We start from the raw sequence: 16700 nt of genomic DNA, 5'->3' as shown, positions 1-16700 counted from the left end.
TTCAAACACTGAGCCTATTTTGTATCCAATTGTCTAGCTCTTCCTGGATCCCATGAGATTTAACCTTACTCAACAACCTACCATGCTGTAGCTTATTCATAGGCCTTGTTAAAGTCCATGTAGACAGTGTCTGCTATACTGCCCTCATTTACTTTCTTGGCCACCCCTTCAAAAAAACTCAATCCAATTTGTGAGACACGATTTCCCATGCACAAAGCCATGCTGACTATCCCAAATGAGTCCTTGCCTCTCCAAATGCCTGCAGATCCTGTCTCTCAGAATTCCCTTTAACAACTTGCCCAGAACAGATGTTAGGCTCACTGGTCTATAGTTACATGGCATTTCCCAGCAGCCTTTCTTAAATTAAGGCACAACATTGGCCACCCTCCGATCTTCAGGCATTTCACCTGTGGCTGTAGATTGTACAAGTGTCTCCGCAGTTTCTTCCTTAGCCTTCTACCAAGTCCCGGGATACAGTTGATCAGGTTTTGGGGATTTATCTACCTTAATGTGTTTTAAGACTTCCAGCACCACGTCTTCTGTAGTGTGGGAACTGTTCAAGACATCACTATTTATTCCCCAAGTTCCTTATCATCCATATCTTTCTTGACGGTGAATACTGATGAGAAATATTCATTTAGGATTTCACCCGCCTCTTGTGCATCCACACATAGATGACCTTGTTGACCTTTAAGAGGCCCTATTCTCTCCCCAGTTACTGTTTTGCCATTCATGTGCTTGTAAAATCTCTTTGGATTGTCCCTTTACCTTATCTGCCAAAACCATCTTGGATCCCCTTTGAGCCATACGGATTTCTCTTTTAAGTGTACACCTTCTATACTCCTCAAGGAATAAATTTGATTCCAGTTTCCTCTATGTGTGATTTGTCTCCTTCTTTTTCAAGACCAGGGCCTCAATAATTTTAGTGATCCAGGGTTCCCTACTCCTGCCAGCCATACCCTTCACTCTAACAGGAATTTGCTGGTCCTGAACCCTCATTAACTCACTTTTGAAAGCCTCCCACTTACCAGATGCCCCTTTACCTGCAAACAGCCTTCACCAATCAACTTCTGAAACTCCCTGTCTTAGACCATCAAAATTGGCCTTCCCCCATATTAAAACTTTAACTTGTAGACTAATCTGTCCTTTTCCACAGCTATTTTAAAACTAGTGGGATTACGGTCACTGGTCCCAAAGTGCTCCTGCACTAATACTTCCATCACTTTCCCTGCTTTATTTCCCAAAAGGAGGTCAAATTTTGCCCTTTCTTTAATAGGGCCGTCTACATACTAATCTACGCGTCTACATACTAATCTACGCATCTACATGAGAAATTCTTCCTGAACACACTTAACAAATTTGCCTCCATCCAAGCCCTTAACACAATGGTAGCCTCAGTTAATGTTAGGAAAGTTTAAAAACTCCGACTATTACAACCCTATTATTTTTGCAGCTGCCATTGATTTCCTTGCATATCTGGTCCTCAATCTCCTGCTGACTACTGGGGGAGGCTATTGTACAGTGCTATCAAAGTAATCTCCCTCTGATTATTTCTTAGTTCTTCCCATACAGACTAAGTCAATGGGCTCTCGAGAATGCTTTCTCTCTGTATGGTTGTGATGTTCTCCCTTATCAAAAATGCAACAATCCCTCCTCTCTTTCCTCCATTTCTATCCTTCCTATAGCATCTGTATTCCAGAACATTGAACTGCCAGTCTTGTCCCTTCCTCAGCCCTTTTTTATATGTGTAATAGCTATAATACCTCAGTCCTGCATACCCATACATGCCTTGAGTTCATTTGCCTTGCTTGTTAGGCCTCTTGCATTGAAATAAGTGCAATTTAAGTCAGACTTCTCTTGCTTCCTGCTGCGCCCTTGGCTGCCATGTTTAGTACTGGGATTACCAACAGTATTTACTATTTAACTTGCTCTTATTAACCTTTATACTGTCCTCAACCTTCTGTTTTGATTCCCTACTGCTTTGGACCCCAAGTTGATCATGGATAATGAGATAGAAATGAGCCAGCTGCCTTCGTGTTGGGGAGGAAGGAAGTTATGTAATGTATTGGACAGCATTCACAGAGCTCAGAGATATTGCAAATGCCAAGATTGTTGCTGACTGCAACCCCACCTGATGGACTAGTTTCAACACAGTGAAAGATTCTCCAAGAGTTTGTGTGGGAGCTGAGATGAACTCCTAGCAAGTTTTGAGTGTAGGCAATTCTTGTTTACTTGCGTTAAAAGAAGATGGTGACATAATGTATTGGTTTAGTACACAAATTTTTTTATGTGAACAAACAACTTGGTTTCATTTTTATGTTAATTATCTATGGCTAGTGAATTAATTACTTTTCAGATTAGTTATGTCTGAAAATATGACTGAATTGATTATAATCCAAAAGTCCTCAAAGACAAAAATGAGAAAATATTTAGCATTTTTCCTTAATGTTGCTTCTTTCTTTTTCAGAAAATGCTTGCAATCAAACAATCATAGTAATATAGAGCTAGCAGTGAATTAATAACTTCAGCCTAAAATTTATTATTGGCAATATCGGTTGGTAGATACTTCCTATATTCATGTGCTATGTCTTTATTCTGTGTTTGAATACTGGCATTTAAGTGTATTACCTTTTGTGGGTTCATTCTTGTGATAAAATAGCAGCTAAAGCATTGCAATGTAGATAGGTTAGGTATTTGCTTGCTGACAGGGGAAAGATCTAAAAGGGACCTAAGGAGCAAGTGGTGCGTGTATGGAATAAGCTGCTAGAGGAAGTGGTGGAGCTTGGTAAATTACAACATTTAAAAGGAATCTAGATGGGTATATGAATAGGAATGGGTTAGAGAGATATGGGCTAAATGCTGGAAAATTGGACTAGATTTATGTAGGATGTCTGCTCATCATGGACAAGTTGATAAGAAGGGCTTGTTTCCATGCTGTATGGCTCTATGACTCTGTGATACTGCCATTGGTGCTTTCAAGGTTTTCATCTAATTTTATACATTAATTTTTTAACGAATGTATAAAAGCTTAACAGTCTTTGGTTTCAAAGTTGAGGTACAGATTAACTGCAAAATAAGGCTACATCTAGGAATCATAAATTCAGATCAAGCTAAGAATAGGTACATCAGTGTGATCTGGGATGCTTTCTTGGCTGCACGGAATATCACAAAATGTCTTAAGAAGATTTGGCTTCCTTGGAGCAATGTTGTCCTTCTAAATGCCACAATTGTGCAATTGAAAGGCTTTTACATAGATCAGAGAGGACCATCATTTTAGAATGAGCTCTGAGAATCAAAAAATTGAGTCCTTGGACAAATTGTCTGTCTCTCCCAACTAGGTACTAGAATTCCATGTTGCTGAAGCATTGAAACTTCCCAAAGTAATGCTGATATAAATTTATTAAGCACAGAGCTTATGGGAGAGACAACCCTCAGCAAAATTAGACCATTGTCATGTTGTGGAGGAGATGGATTGGTATGAGATTTTAATGATGAAAAGTTTGGAAATTACAGCACAAAAATCATCACAAATGGAGCGACTTTGCCAAGTTTTGATAGAAACAATTGGGGATCATGACAAAGGAAAAGTTAATTCCTCAGATCTGAGATTTAATGTGAAAAAGCTGAGGACAAAGATTTTGGATATTAAATCTGCCCTGAAGGAAGCTTTTACAGGATCAGACAATAAAACATCACAGTTGTGAGATTTGCTGGATTTCAAGTTACTTGACTTTAACAACTAGAATGTAGCAGCAAATAATAGGAGTTTAATATCCTACAGTGATGGAACACCTGGAGGAAAGAAACAGAAGTGACTGTATGGATATATTCAAGGACTCTTTAAAATGAAAAAAAACAGTTGTTCAATGAAGCCCAATACCAACGTGGAGGACTGAAATGCTTACTACAGAATTTGCTAACTTGCAAGGCTAATAATTCTTCAGGACATCAATTGTCTTGGCATCTTGTGAAAGACCAGATATGATGACAACTGAGAAAGGATTGGTCTACAACGAAAAATACGTGAACACAGAATAAGTATACGACAGTCAGTATGCAGGGATTTTCATAAAAACTTGAAAGGATGCATAGTTTCAGAAATGTCCTGGAGGAGAGGCAACGGTGAACGTTAAAAACAATGGAAGGTAATGCCAATCAGTGGTTGCTTATCTACTAAAATGACAAGAACTAGGTATATGTTAAAAATGTCCATATAAACATCAAACATTATCTGCTGGTGTTCATTATGAGATTAGTTTTTTTAGTTGCAAGTTGAAACTTTCAGGTAAGCTATTAAAGGAGTACAAGTTAGGGATTTCGATATAAATATAATTGAAACCAGTAACGAAAAATATTTTAACTTCCACCTCTATGATTGTCACTTATGAGGGTGCATTAACAGTCCAACTTAAGAATTACTGCAGGACAATTTCCAGAGGCATGATTTGTTGTTTGAAGGATAGATATTGTAAAGCTTCTCAAAGAAAGGATTATTGTATTCCGTCTCATTCTAATGCAGCATTCGACTTGGGTTTAAAAAGTGCACAGGATGAGCACTCGCTATCCTGGACAATATTCAAACCTTGCTGAAGGTGCATAATTAGTTATGAATTGCAGACTGTCCCACTGAATGCTGTCAAGAGAGACACTGTGCATGTGTATGACATACATGCTTGAAGTTAGTGCTAGACACCAAAGCTGGGATTGGTTGAAATGGATTACTAACAAGTTGAAGTCATTTCATATAAATGCAAACTGTGCAGTTCAGAAAATATTGTGTAATTTTAATGTGTAAGTAAGACAATAGAAACATATTCATTCATTATACTCAGCCAATCATGTTCATGTTCATTTTTGTGGATAACTGACATTACTGATAGAAGGCAGATGAAGGGATTGTTTTTAACCATTCATGGGATGTTGAAGTTGTTGCTTAGCCAGCACTTTTTGTTACCTATTCCTAATCATCAGAAAGCATAGAAGAGCAGCAGATTTCCTTCCCTAAAAGACATTACTGAATTAGATGGTTTGCCGACAATCAAAAGTGACAGATTGCCATTAGACCAGTATTTTTGTCTGAAATTTTTATTGAAGTTAAAATTTTGCCATATGCCATGGTAGGATTTGCTTTTGGATTACTATTCCAGAGACATTACCATTATGCCACTGGCTTTCCTTCTGCATTCATTATTAAATGGGATAGATCTGAAGCAAATGATCAATTAAAATGTCGTGAAGGGATAAAGATGACGAATTATTAAGAACTTTACTCCAGAGATCAAAGACCACTAAATATTTGCACCCAATTTTGTATAAAATCCCATATGTTTCATCAGTTTTACAGTGATAGTAACTGGCATAATAGCTTTTAGTTAAAAGGATGAATCATCTCCAATCCAGTGTAATGGAGGGCACAAGACATTTATACAGCATATCTACATGACCCCATCATATACTAAGCCTTTACTCATTTTTTAAATTTAAACAGTTTGAAGAATTGATGCAGTAGGAATAATTAAAAGAATGCATTGTAAAATCCACTAGAAGCATAATGCACAACAGTAATATGCCAGTTCAATTTTAACTCAAATTCATTCATATATATTTGTACTTGAAATGCCAGTCAAGCTCTGAATTTCCAACGGAGCTTGCACAAACCGCGTTTCTCTCTGTTAAAGCCTTGTCAAAACATGAGTTAAATTGGCGTCATATAAGTCACTGAACTGAAAATGGTATAAATATATAGATAGACTATCCCGAACAAGTGTGTGAACTACAGAGAGAGAGAGAATGCTGGGAGTTGGGCTAAGAGAGGATGTTGAGGGAAGTGAGAGAGGGAGGCAATACTTTGTCTTGTTCTGGCCATTCTTGTGGCCTTTTCAAGAGGGCCTGCTTTGTGGTCACCTGCTGCTTGTAGACCTAAGTGTGAGCCCAATTGAATACCAGGCTTTGTTGGGGAGGGTGAGCGGCAAAAAGGTAAGGGCAAAGTAAGACCTTTTTTGTGTTTCTCACCACCCCATCCCCCACTGAAAAATGCTAGTAGTTAAAGAGGCAGAGCTGACAATAAGTAAATTGATGCCCTTCTCCTGGCAGTGTGAGAGATCAGGGAGCAGTTGAATGTCCCTGGTGATTGTATCTTCAGTAAGTGTGTTTGGCTGCAGTTGCTGTCAGACCACATGGTCCAGTTTGAGCAGCAGTTGTACACATTGAGGAGCATAGAGGAGGCAGTAAGCATGATAGATAGTAGCTTCAGGGAGGTGGCCATGCTACAGGTCCAGTCAAGTAGATGGGTGACTCTCAGGAGAAGTAGGCAGGTAGTGACGGTAGAAAAAAGGATGAGATCCTGCAGAGTGAATATAGAGAGTTAGACAGGAGGTTAAAAAGTCAACCTCAAGGGTGGCAATCTCAGGATTACTCCAGGTGCCATGTGCAAGTGAGAATGAATGCTTGGCTGAGTAGCTGATGCAATGGGCAGGGATTTGGATTTTTCGGGATAGCCTTGTGATGGCCTTGTGGTATTAGTTAATCCAAGAGCCTGGTAATGTTCTGGGGACCCAAGTTTGAATCCTGTCATGGCGGTGGTGAAATTTGAATTCGATAAAAATCTGGAATCAAGTGTTGAATGATAACCATGAATTGATTATTAGAAAGAAAGATCGGGTTCACTAATATCCTTTAGGGAAGGAAATCTGTCATCTTTACCGAGTCTGGCTGACATGTGGCCCCAGACCCGTAGCAATGTGGTTGACTCTTAACTGCTTGCTGGCCAATTAGGGATAGGCAGTAAATGCTGGCCTGGCTAGAGATGTCCTCATCCCATGAAGACATTTAAAAAACCTGAGCTGGAGGGCTCGATATCTTGGCAGGGAGATTTGCAAGTGCTGCTCGAGATGGTATAAACTATTCTGGTCGTGGGGTGGGACCTTAAACAGTAGTGGGACAAGGAGAAGTTTGAGACTAGTGGGGAGGTTAAATAGAGCAGGCAGGCAAGAGAATGACAGGGAACAAGGGAAGATTGATAAATTAAGTTGCATTTATTTCAATGCAAGAGGCCTCGCAATTAAGGCAGACAAAGTCAGGGCATGAACGGGAACATGGGTCTGGCGTATCACAGCTTTTACAGAAACATGGCTGAGGTAGGGTCAAGACTGGCAGCTCAATGTTCTGAGGTAGAGGGGTGATAGGAAAGATAGAAGGGGAGGCAAGAGAGGAAGGGGGAATGGTACTGTTGATTAAGAAAAACATCATGGCAGTACTTATAGAGAATATTTCTGAGCGATCGTTCAGTGAAGCTATGTGATTGTAACTGAGAAATAAGAAAGTGGTGATCATTTTGATGGGATTGTACTAGAGCCTTTCCAGTAGTCAACAAGAAGTTGAGGAACAAATGTGTAGGGAGATTGCAGCTAGCTTTAAGACTAGTAGGGAGCTTTACCTTTCCAATCATAGACTAGGACTGCCACAGTGCTTGGATGGGGATAAATTTAAGAGTGTTCAGGAAAATTTTGTCAATCAATGTGTAAATGGCCCTACTGGAGAAGGGGCAAAGCTCAATATCCTCTTGGGGAAACAAGCTAGGGCAAGTGATTGAGGTACTAGTAGGGGAGAACATTGAGAGCAGTGACCATAATTCTGCTAGTTTTAAAATAGTTGTGGACTAGGTCTACCCTTTTTCTGAAGTTCGTTCTAAATTGGGACAAGGCAAATTTTGATGGTAATAGCCAAAGCCATTCAACAGTTGATCGGGGGGAAGCTGTTCACAGGTAAAAGGATGTCTGCAAGTCAGAAGCTTTCAAAAGCGAGATAACGAGTTCAGGGCCTGTTGGTATGAAGGGTGAGGCTGGCCAGAGTAGGGAACACTGGATGATGAGAAATATTGAGACACTGGTTAAGAAAAACAAAAAGGCATATGCCAGGTATAAATGGCTGGAATCATGTGAATTCCTTGAAGATAATAAGTTGTGTATAAGCACACCTAGAAGGGCAGAAAGGGGACATGAGAATACTTTCTCAGATAAGGTCAAGGAGAATCTAAAGAGATTCAAAAGTATATTAAGAGCAAAAGAATAATTATGGGGCCAAGAGGCATCCTTATGGATCAACAAGATCGTGTAGGTGTGGAGCCACAGGAGATGGGTGAGATCCTAAACAAATATTTCTCATCAGCATTAATCATGGAAAAAGCATAGTAGCTACAGACCTTTGGAAATAAATAGTCATGCCTTGAAAAGAGTCCACGTTACAGAAGAAGAAGTGCTGGAGGTCTTAAAACTGAAAGGTAAATAAATCCCTGGAACCTAATCAAGTGTCCCAGAACATTATGGAGAGGAGGGAAGAATTTGCAGGGATATTTGTTTCATCAACAGCCACGGATGAGGTGCTAAAAGACTGGATGGTGGCCAATGTTGTGCCATTATATAAGAAAGGCTGCACGGGCACAGCCAGTGAACTACAGACCAGTGAGCCTGACATCAGTGGTGGGCAAATTGTTACAGGGGATTCTGAGAGACAGGATCTACATGCATTTTGAAAGGCAGTACCTAATTAGGGACACTCAGCATAGCTTTGTGTGTGGATAATCATGTCTCAAATTTGACTGAGATTTTTGAAGGGGTGACCAAGAAAATGGATGAAGGCAGAATGGTGAACTTCATCTACATGGACTTTAGTAAGACCTTCGACAAGGCTCTGCATGGTAGACTGGTCAGAAAGGTTAGATCCTATGGGATCCAGGGAGAGGCAGCCAGTTGAGTACAAAATTAGTTTAACAGTTTGAGACAAGAGGATGGTAGTAGAGGGTTAATGTTCAGACTGGACGCCTGTGACCAGCAGTGTGCTACAAAATTGGTGCTGGGTTTGCTGCTATCCTCATTTATATAAATGGTTTAGATGAGAATATAGAAGGTACGGTTAGTAGGTTTGCAAACAATAACAGTATTGGTAATATAGTGAACAGTGAAGAAGGTTATCTAAGAGTACACTGGGACCTTGACCAACTGGGACGCAGCTCAGGAATGGCAGATGGAGTTTAATTCAGATAAATGTGAGGTGTTGCATTTTGGTAAGACAAACCTGGACAGGACTTACACAATAATGGTAGGACCTTAGGAGTGCGTCACACAAAGAGAAGTAGGAGCAGATACATAGGTCCTTGAAAATGGCATCACTGGTAGGCGGGATGGTGAATAAGGTATTTGGCATGCTTGCCTTCATTGTTCAGAGCACTGAGTACAGGAGTTGGTACATTATGTTCCAGCTGTACAAGACTTTGGTAAGGCCACATTTGGACTACTGCACACAATTCTGGTTGCCCTGTTTTAAGAAAGATTTTTTTTCTATGTTTTATTTAAACTGGAAAGGGTGCAAAAACGATTTGCAAGGTGTTACTGAGACTGGACGGTTTGAGTTATAAGGAGAGGCTGGTTAGGCTGGGACTTTTTACCCTGGAGCATACAAGGCTGACAAGTGACCTTACAGAAGTTTATAAAATTGAGGATAATAGATAAGGTGAATGGCTAAAGTCTTTTCCCCAGTGTAGGGGAGTCCAGAACAGGAGGGCATAAGTTTAAGATAATATTCTGGGCACATGAGTTCAAATTGCAACAACTTGTGGAGTTTAAATGTAATTAATTATTAAATTTAGGAAGAATATCTGGATTTGAAAGCTAGTCTCAGAAATGATAAACATGAATCTACAATTGATTGTGACACCTTGTCTGGTTCACCAATGACTCTAAACCCAGAGCAATGTAATCGACTGCCCTCTGAAATAGCTAATTGCTTGCTGGCTTTGCTAGCAGCACCCACTTGTCACAAACGAACATATTAAAAAAAAGACTCATGCTGTGTAGATGACAAGATGGCTTTTAGGGCTCAAAATTTGTGTTACTTGGTGATTTTATTGCTTTCAACCTGTCACAGTATTGATGTGACTGATTCAGTTACATTTCAGTGGTTATTTTCTAGATGTTAATGATGAAAGATTTGGCAACAGCAAATAATAGATTTGCAAGGAAAGGAAGTTAGTTGACTTTTTTTATTACCTTGCGAATGATTAAGAATAGACCCATGGGGTAGTGATCGTTTAGATTCAATTTGTTTTGCTTCTTGTGCACAAGAGGCACCTAGGCAATTTTGCACATTGTCGGGAAAATGCCTCATGTTAACTGTTGGAATAAATCAGATGGAAGCACAACTAGGCCTTGTCTTTAGCACTGCAGGCAGCATAATTCCTGAAGGAATCAGCTGCAGGAAATGTGTTGACAGAGCAATGTAGAGGTACTGAATCGCTTGATGAAATAGTTAACAATGATTTATGGACCAAGTAACTTCCTATATAGTTGGTTCAGTTTCTTTGCGTTTCCATAATCCAAATTTTACAGCTTCATCATTATTAATTTTTCCTTGGACTCTTAGTATCTGGACCCTTTTCTGGGATTATGGTCATCATGGACTGTTCAGACTAATGGTCTGTTGCCATGCTGTATAGCTTTATGACAATTAAAATCGTTTCAAATTGAGGGTAATTTATTTTTAAAGATACGTAATTCAAAGTTATGAAAAGCCCACTCAGCACTGATTGAACCCATAAAATACAGGTTTTTCTCATTTCTGCAAACACTTAGGTAAGTGAGTGATAGCTATAAACACTTCAAATTAAAACTGTTTCTCATATCACTCATTAGCTACTTTTACTGATGAAGCTCAATGTGTTCATCATGCGTTAGATTTAGTGAGAATTATTTTCCTTTATCAGCTGATAAGGTTGTCCTCTCTGCGCTGGTTATTACTGAAGGATTTAGTTACTGTGCTATTTTGTACAAATGAGTCTGACAATTATGCTAAAGGAAGCATATGAGTAGTGGGATCTTGGTTATATTTGCAAAAAATCATTGAATGTTCTAGGACAAGTTGAGAAAGTGGTTAATAAAGCCCACAGAAAATGGGCTCTGTAAATGGAGAGAGACATTGGCCTGAATTTTCATCCCTGGGTAAGGAGTACAGTCATAAAAATCCTGACTCTACAAGTCCAACTCAATACACCAGATGGTCAGATTGTCATTTTGGGACGAAGTATAAATGGAAATTAAACCTACCAACCCCCGAAGTAATAAAGAGGAAACATGGGGGCAGCCGGATACAGAAGCAGGCAAGATGAAAGGCCAGGCACTTTGCCCCAGCTGTTAAAAAAAGGTATAAAACACGAAATGGCTGTCATCCCTCAACTCCCACACATATTCCTCATACCTCATCCATGCCTATTTGTTCTCTGCCACCCACCCATTAACGTTCCCATCTGCTAATTTACTGCTGACTCATGTGCTCCCACTCACATCTCCTTACCCTTAGACCCTCCAAGCTAACTTAACCAGTATCCACAAATAGTAAACCTCACAAAACATGCTAAGAAAGAAATAAAATGACATTGTAAGTATCTATTGATTAGTTCACTCTTCTAAAATGAATCTAATAAAAAATGGTTACGACTAAAATTGGGCCCTTGAAGTCAGAAACGGGTGAATTTATTATGGGGAACAAGGAAATGGCAGATGAGTTGAATAGGTACTTTGGATCTGTCTTCACTAGTGAAGACACAAGCAATCTCCCAGATGCAGTAGTGGCTGAAGGACTGAGGGTAATGGACGAACTGAAGGGTATTTATATTAGGCAGGAAATGGTGTTGGATAGACTGTTAGGTCTGAAGGCTGATAAGTCCCCGGGACCTGATGGTCTGCATCCCAGGGTACTTAAGGAGGTGGCTCAAGAAATCGTGGACGCGTCGGTAATTATTTTCCAAGGTTCTATAGATTCAGGATCAGTTCCTGCGGATTGGAGGGTGGCAAATGTTGTCCCACTTTTCAAGAAAGGAGGGAGAGAGAAAACAGGAAATTACAGACCGGTTAGCCTGACGTCAGTGGTAGAAAAAATGCTGGAGTCAATTATAAAAGATGAAATTACGACTCATTTGGATAGTAGTAACAGAATAGGTCAGAGTCAGCATGGATTTACGAAGGGGAAATCGTGCTTGACTAATCTTGTGGAATTTTTTGAGGATGTATCTATGAAGATGGACAAGGGAAAACCAGTGGATGTAGTGTACCTGGACTTTCAGAAAGCCTTTGATAAAGTCTCGCATAGGAGATTCGTGAACAAAATTAGGGCACATGGTATTGGGGGCAAAATACTGAGTTGGATTGAAAATTGGCTGGCTGACAGGAAGCAAAGAGTTGTGATAAACAGGTCCCTTTCGGAATGGCAGGCAGTGACCAGTGGAGTACCACAAGGTTCGGTGCTGGGACCGCAGCTGTTTACGATATATAGTAATGATATAGACAAAGGCATTAAAAGTAATATTAGCAAATTTGCTGATGACACAAAGTTGGGTGGCAGTGTGAAATGTGAGGAGGATGTTATTAGAATACATGGTGACTTGGACAGGCTAGGTGAGTGGACGGGTGCATGGCAGATGCAGTTTAATGTGGATAAATGTGTGGTTATCCACTTTGGTGGCAAGAACAGGAAGGCAGATTACAATCTCAATGGAGTCAAGTTAGGTAAAGGGGAAGTACAATGAGATCTAGATGTTCTTGTACATCAGTCAATGAAAGCAAGCATGCAGGCACAGCAGGCAGTGAAGAAAGCTAATAGCATGCTGGCCTTCATAACAAGAGGAATTGAGTATAGGAGCAAAGAGGTCTTTCTGCAGCTGTACAGGGCCCTGGTGAGACCGCACCTGGAGTATTGTGTGCAGTTTTGGTCTCCCAACTTGAGGAAGGACATTCTTGCTATTGAGGGAGTGCAGCGTAGGTTCACAATGTCAATTCCTGGAATGGCGGGACTATCATATGTTGAAAGATTGGAGCGACTGGGCTTGTGTACGCTTGAGTTTAGAAGGATGAGAGGGAATCTGTTTGAGACGTATAAGATTATTAAGGGATTGGACACTCTGGAGGCAGGAAGCATGTTTCCACTGATGGGTGAGTCCAGGACCAGAGGACACAGTTTAAAAATAAGGGGTAGGCCATTTAGAACAGAGTTGAGGAAAAACTTTTTTCACCCAGAGAGTGGTGGATGTATGAAATGCTCTGCCCCAGAAGGCAGTGGAGGCCAATTCTCTGGATGCTTTCAAGAAAGAGATAGACAGAGCTCTTAAAGATAGTGGAATCAAGGGTTACGGTGATAAGGCAGGAACAGGATACTGATTGTGGATGATCAGCCATGATCATAATGAATGGTGGTGCTGGCTCAAAGGGCCGAATGGCCTACTCCAGCACCTATTGTCTATTGATAAACCCATTCATGACACTTAATTTCCTTCAACTACTTGACCTCTTTATAGAAACAAGTATCGATGTTCATAGCCCCATGTCAGACTTTAAAATTACTTGGAGCCAGCAGACAAACTAAATTAATAGGAACCCTGCCGTGATCGTGATAGATTGTGAAATCAGTCATGTTGTACGTATTCTATAATGATTACTCTCAGTCCATTGTAAGGGAGTAAAATAGCGTGCTGTGATTTCTTTGAAACTTGATTTTCTTAAAGATTTAAATGCCTTGACAGCTTGGTAATTCCAAGGGGTTTTAAATCCCTTGACATCTTGATGGTTCCAATGTGCTGATCCAACTTTTATGATTTTTCACATTCACCTTTAACTATCTCAAAAGATGGCCTCTCCCAAAGGGCACTTAAGCACACCCCTCAAAGAAAAATGTCCCTTGATCTCTCTGGTCTCTCCGATCTCTACCTCCCTCTCTCCTCGAAAGAATTCTGATAATTTAGAGCTTCTGCCGAAAAGTATAGAAGCTAACAAGTTATTTCTGGATCCCTCCAACAAAAAAAGTATCTGACTGCTGCACTTTTACGTAAATACCTGTAATGTACATCTTTAGTGATGCAGACCCTGATGCAACAAAAAGGCTGAAGCACTTGTACAGTCTTCACCCAGGATTGTTCAGTGGATAACCTATCTACGCTTCCTCCTGAGGTCCCCAGCATCACCGATGTCAGTCTTCAGCTAATTTGAATGATTCCATTTGATATCAAGAAACAGTTGAAGGCATGGACATATGCAAAGCCTCTGGAACCTTGTGCTCAGAACTTGGCATGTCCTAAAGCAAACTGTTTCAATGCAACTTCAATACTAGTATCTAGCTATCAATACAGAATATTGCCTAGGTAGTTCCTGTACACAAATCCAAATTGGCCAATTACTGTTCCTTTGATCTACTTTTGTTCATTAGTAAATTATTGGAAGAGGTCAAGAACAGAGGAAAGGAAATGCAAAATAGCCCAAGTAGTTTTGACTCTACCCAGTGCCAGAGATAATTATTGGGGATTCAGTTTATTTTTTGTTCACTCAGACAATGTGGGTGTCGCTGGCTGGGCAGTATTTAATGCCTGTCCCTAGTTTCCCTTGAGAAGGTAGTGGTCAGCTGCCTACTTGAACTGCTGCAATCCAAGTACTTTAGGTAGACCCACACTGCCCTTAAGTGAAGGAATGGCAATATATTTCCAAGTCAGGACGGTTAGTGGCTTGAAAGGGAACTTGCAGGTGGTGGTGTTCCCATGTATCTACTGCTCTTGTCATTCTAGATGAAAGTGGCCATGGGTTTGGTAGGTGATGGCTAAGGATCTTTGGTGAATTATTGCATAGCATCTTGTAGATAGTAAACACTTGGTGGAAGGAGTGGATGTTTGTGGATGTGGTGGCAGTCAAGCAGGCTGCTTTGTCCTGAATGGTGTTGAGCTCCTTGAATGTTGTTGAAGTTGCATCCAGCCAGTCAAGTGGGGAGTTTTCCATCCCACTTCTGACTTGTGCCTTGTAGATGGTGGACAGGCTTTGGGAAGACTTTGGTGAGTTATTTACATAGTATTCCTAGCTTCTGACCTCCTCAAGTAGCCACTATATTTACATGGTGAGTCCAGTTGAGTTTTCAGTCAATGGTAACCCCTAGGATGTTGATAGTAGGGAATTCAGTGATGGTAACACCATTGAATGTCAAGGGGTGGTGGTTAGATTGTCATTTGTGTAGTGCAAATGTTACTTGCCAGTTGGCAGCCCAAGTCTGGCTTTTGTGTCGATCTTGTTACATTTGAATGTGGATTGCTTCAGTGTCAAGAATGGTGCTGAATATTGTGCAATCATTGTCAACATCCCCACTTCTGACCTTATGATGGAAGCATTTGAAGATAGTTAGGCCCTGGCTGAGGGTGCATGCAAACCTCAAATTACATGTGGACAAGTGCACTTTTTTGATCACAATGAAATAATTAATAAAATAAGCCTTCTGTCCTGCAGAGTAGGCCAGAACCATCAGAACCTATTTATACATTCAGTCTCATCATCCTTTACTCTATTCACACTAAGTATACAAATTTGTTCTTTCCAATTTATCTTCTAATGTGAAAACCATGCAGATTTACAATATTATTGATTTTTTTTGTTTAATTGAAGTATATTTTATGGAAACCTGTTCAACCTTTATTGAACAGATCATTTAGTTTCCTGTTTAATAAAGAAACTTTACAACATTTTCCCCATTCATTATACTGAACAATTCCTTGTGATTAAACACAGATGTTTGTGTTTTTGTACATTTGGAAACAGGATGGGACAATAGCAACATGAGTTGATCTTTTCTGATATCTGCCTGATTAATTTGCAGTTTTTAATAATCATTGCTGTTTTGAATTTTAAAAAATCTAGGCGCAACTTGGAGATGATGGAGATCCATCAAAGCCACCTTGGTTTAAAGGAGGGTAAGTAATTCCTTTGTTGTCCACTGTAAATAATATAGTATAGAACCATCTACTAACCAGCTATGGAAACTCTGTGTTCTTGAAGTTATCTTTGCCTCACATTGTTATTGATTCATCCCAAATAAAATGTAAGATTATTTGAATTGTAATTATGCATAATTTTTGCTTAATTCTAATATACATTAAAGTTTCTAAAACCGAAAAATATCATTTCACAAATTTTTAAAATTTCATGCGCGTGGATAATTCCAAGCCTTTTTGTAAACATATGATGCATTGCTGTTTAGACATCTTTTTGTAAAGGCCACATTAATTCACTAGTGTTTAACAGAAACAGTGTTAAATGGGGACTTGTTGGGCATTGACCTTGCTAGCATAACCGCCTGTGCCATCCACCCACTCTTTTGACTTACCACATTTTCTACTTAATTAACTATAACAATTAAAATTTTATTTTTGATCACCTATCCAGAAGGTAATTGCAGTTACCTTAAATTCCATTAGGCCAATGTTCCCAGTTCTTCTGTTTGAAGTTTACCATTCATGTAATTTCTATATGATGAGACAGAGAGATGAATATTTTAACACTAAGACCTTCATATTGTCTTTTGTTGACTAATTAAATGTATTCATGGAGGAAAAATGACTATCAATGCTCGTCCTGACTACAGATTGAATTTCTGAAAATTAGTAAGTAGATTTTTAAACCAAAATAATTACATTAATCAGAAATGCAATATCCTCTGATGTACTATAGCCAAATTTGCAGATGACAGAATGATAGGTGGAAAAGCAGGTTGCAACAGGAATACCGTTTACATAGAGATATTGATCCATTAAGTAAGTGGGCAGAAATTTTGCACTTGGAACATAATGTGGGAAAATGCCCAGTTGTTCATTTTGGAAGGGAGAACAAAAGAACAGGGTATTATTTCAA

At 39.7% G+C, this 16700-nt stretch overlaps 1 protein-coding gene across 13 annotated transcripts in view; it reads left to right on the top strand.

Moving 5' to 3' along the window:
• Positions 1-16700, top strand: part of LOC125453124 (protein unc-13 homolog B) — a 495854-nt gene that overhangs the window by 298210 nt on the left and 180944 nt on the right. For all 13 annotated transcript variants that reach the window (XM_059648673.1, XM_059648694.1, XM_059648669.1 and 10 more), the window contains one exon: positions 15711-15763. In XM_059648673.1, the coding sequence (XP_059504656.1) occupies positions 15711-15763 (53 nt within the window). The remainder of the gene's footprint in view (positions 1-15710; positions 15764-16700) is intronic.

This window comes from Stegostoma tigrinum, chromosome 1 (genome assembly GCF_030684315.1).
Source record: "Stegostoma tigrinum isolate sSteTig4 chromosome 1, sSteTig4.hap1, whole genome shotgun sequence".
Taxonomy (NCBI): domain Eukaryota; kingdom Metazoa; phylum Chordata; class Chondrichthyes; order Orectolobiformes; family Stegostomatidae; genus Stegostoma; species Stegostoma tigrinum.
This window is presented reverse-complemented; position numbering and strand designations above follow the sequence as displayed.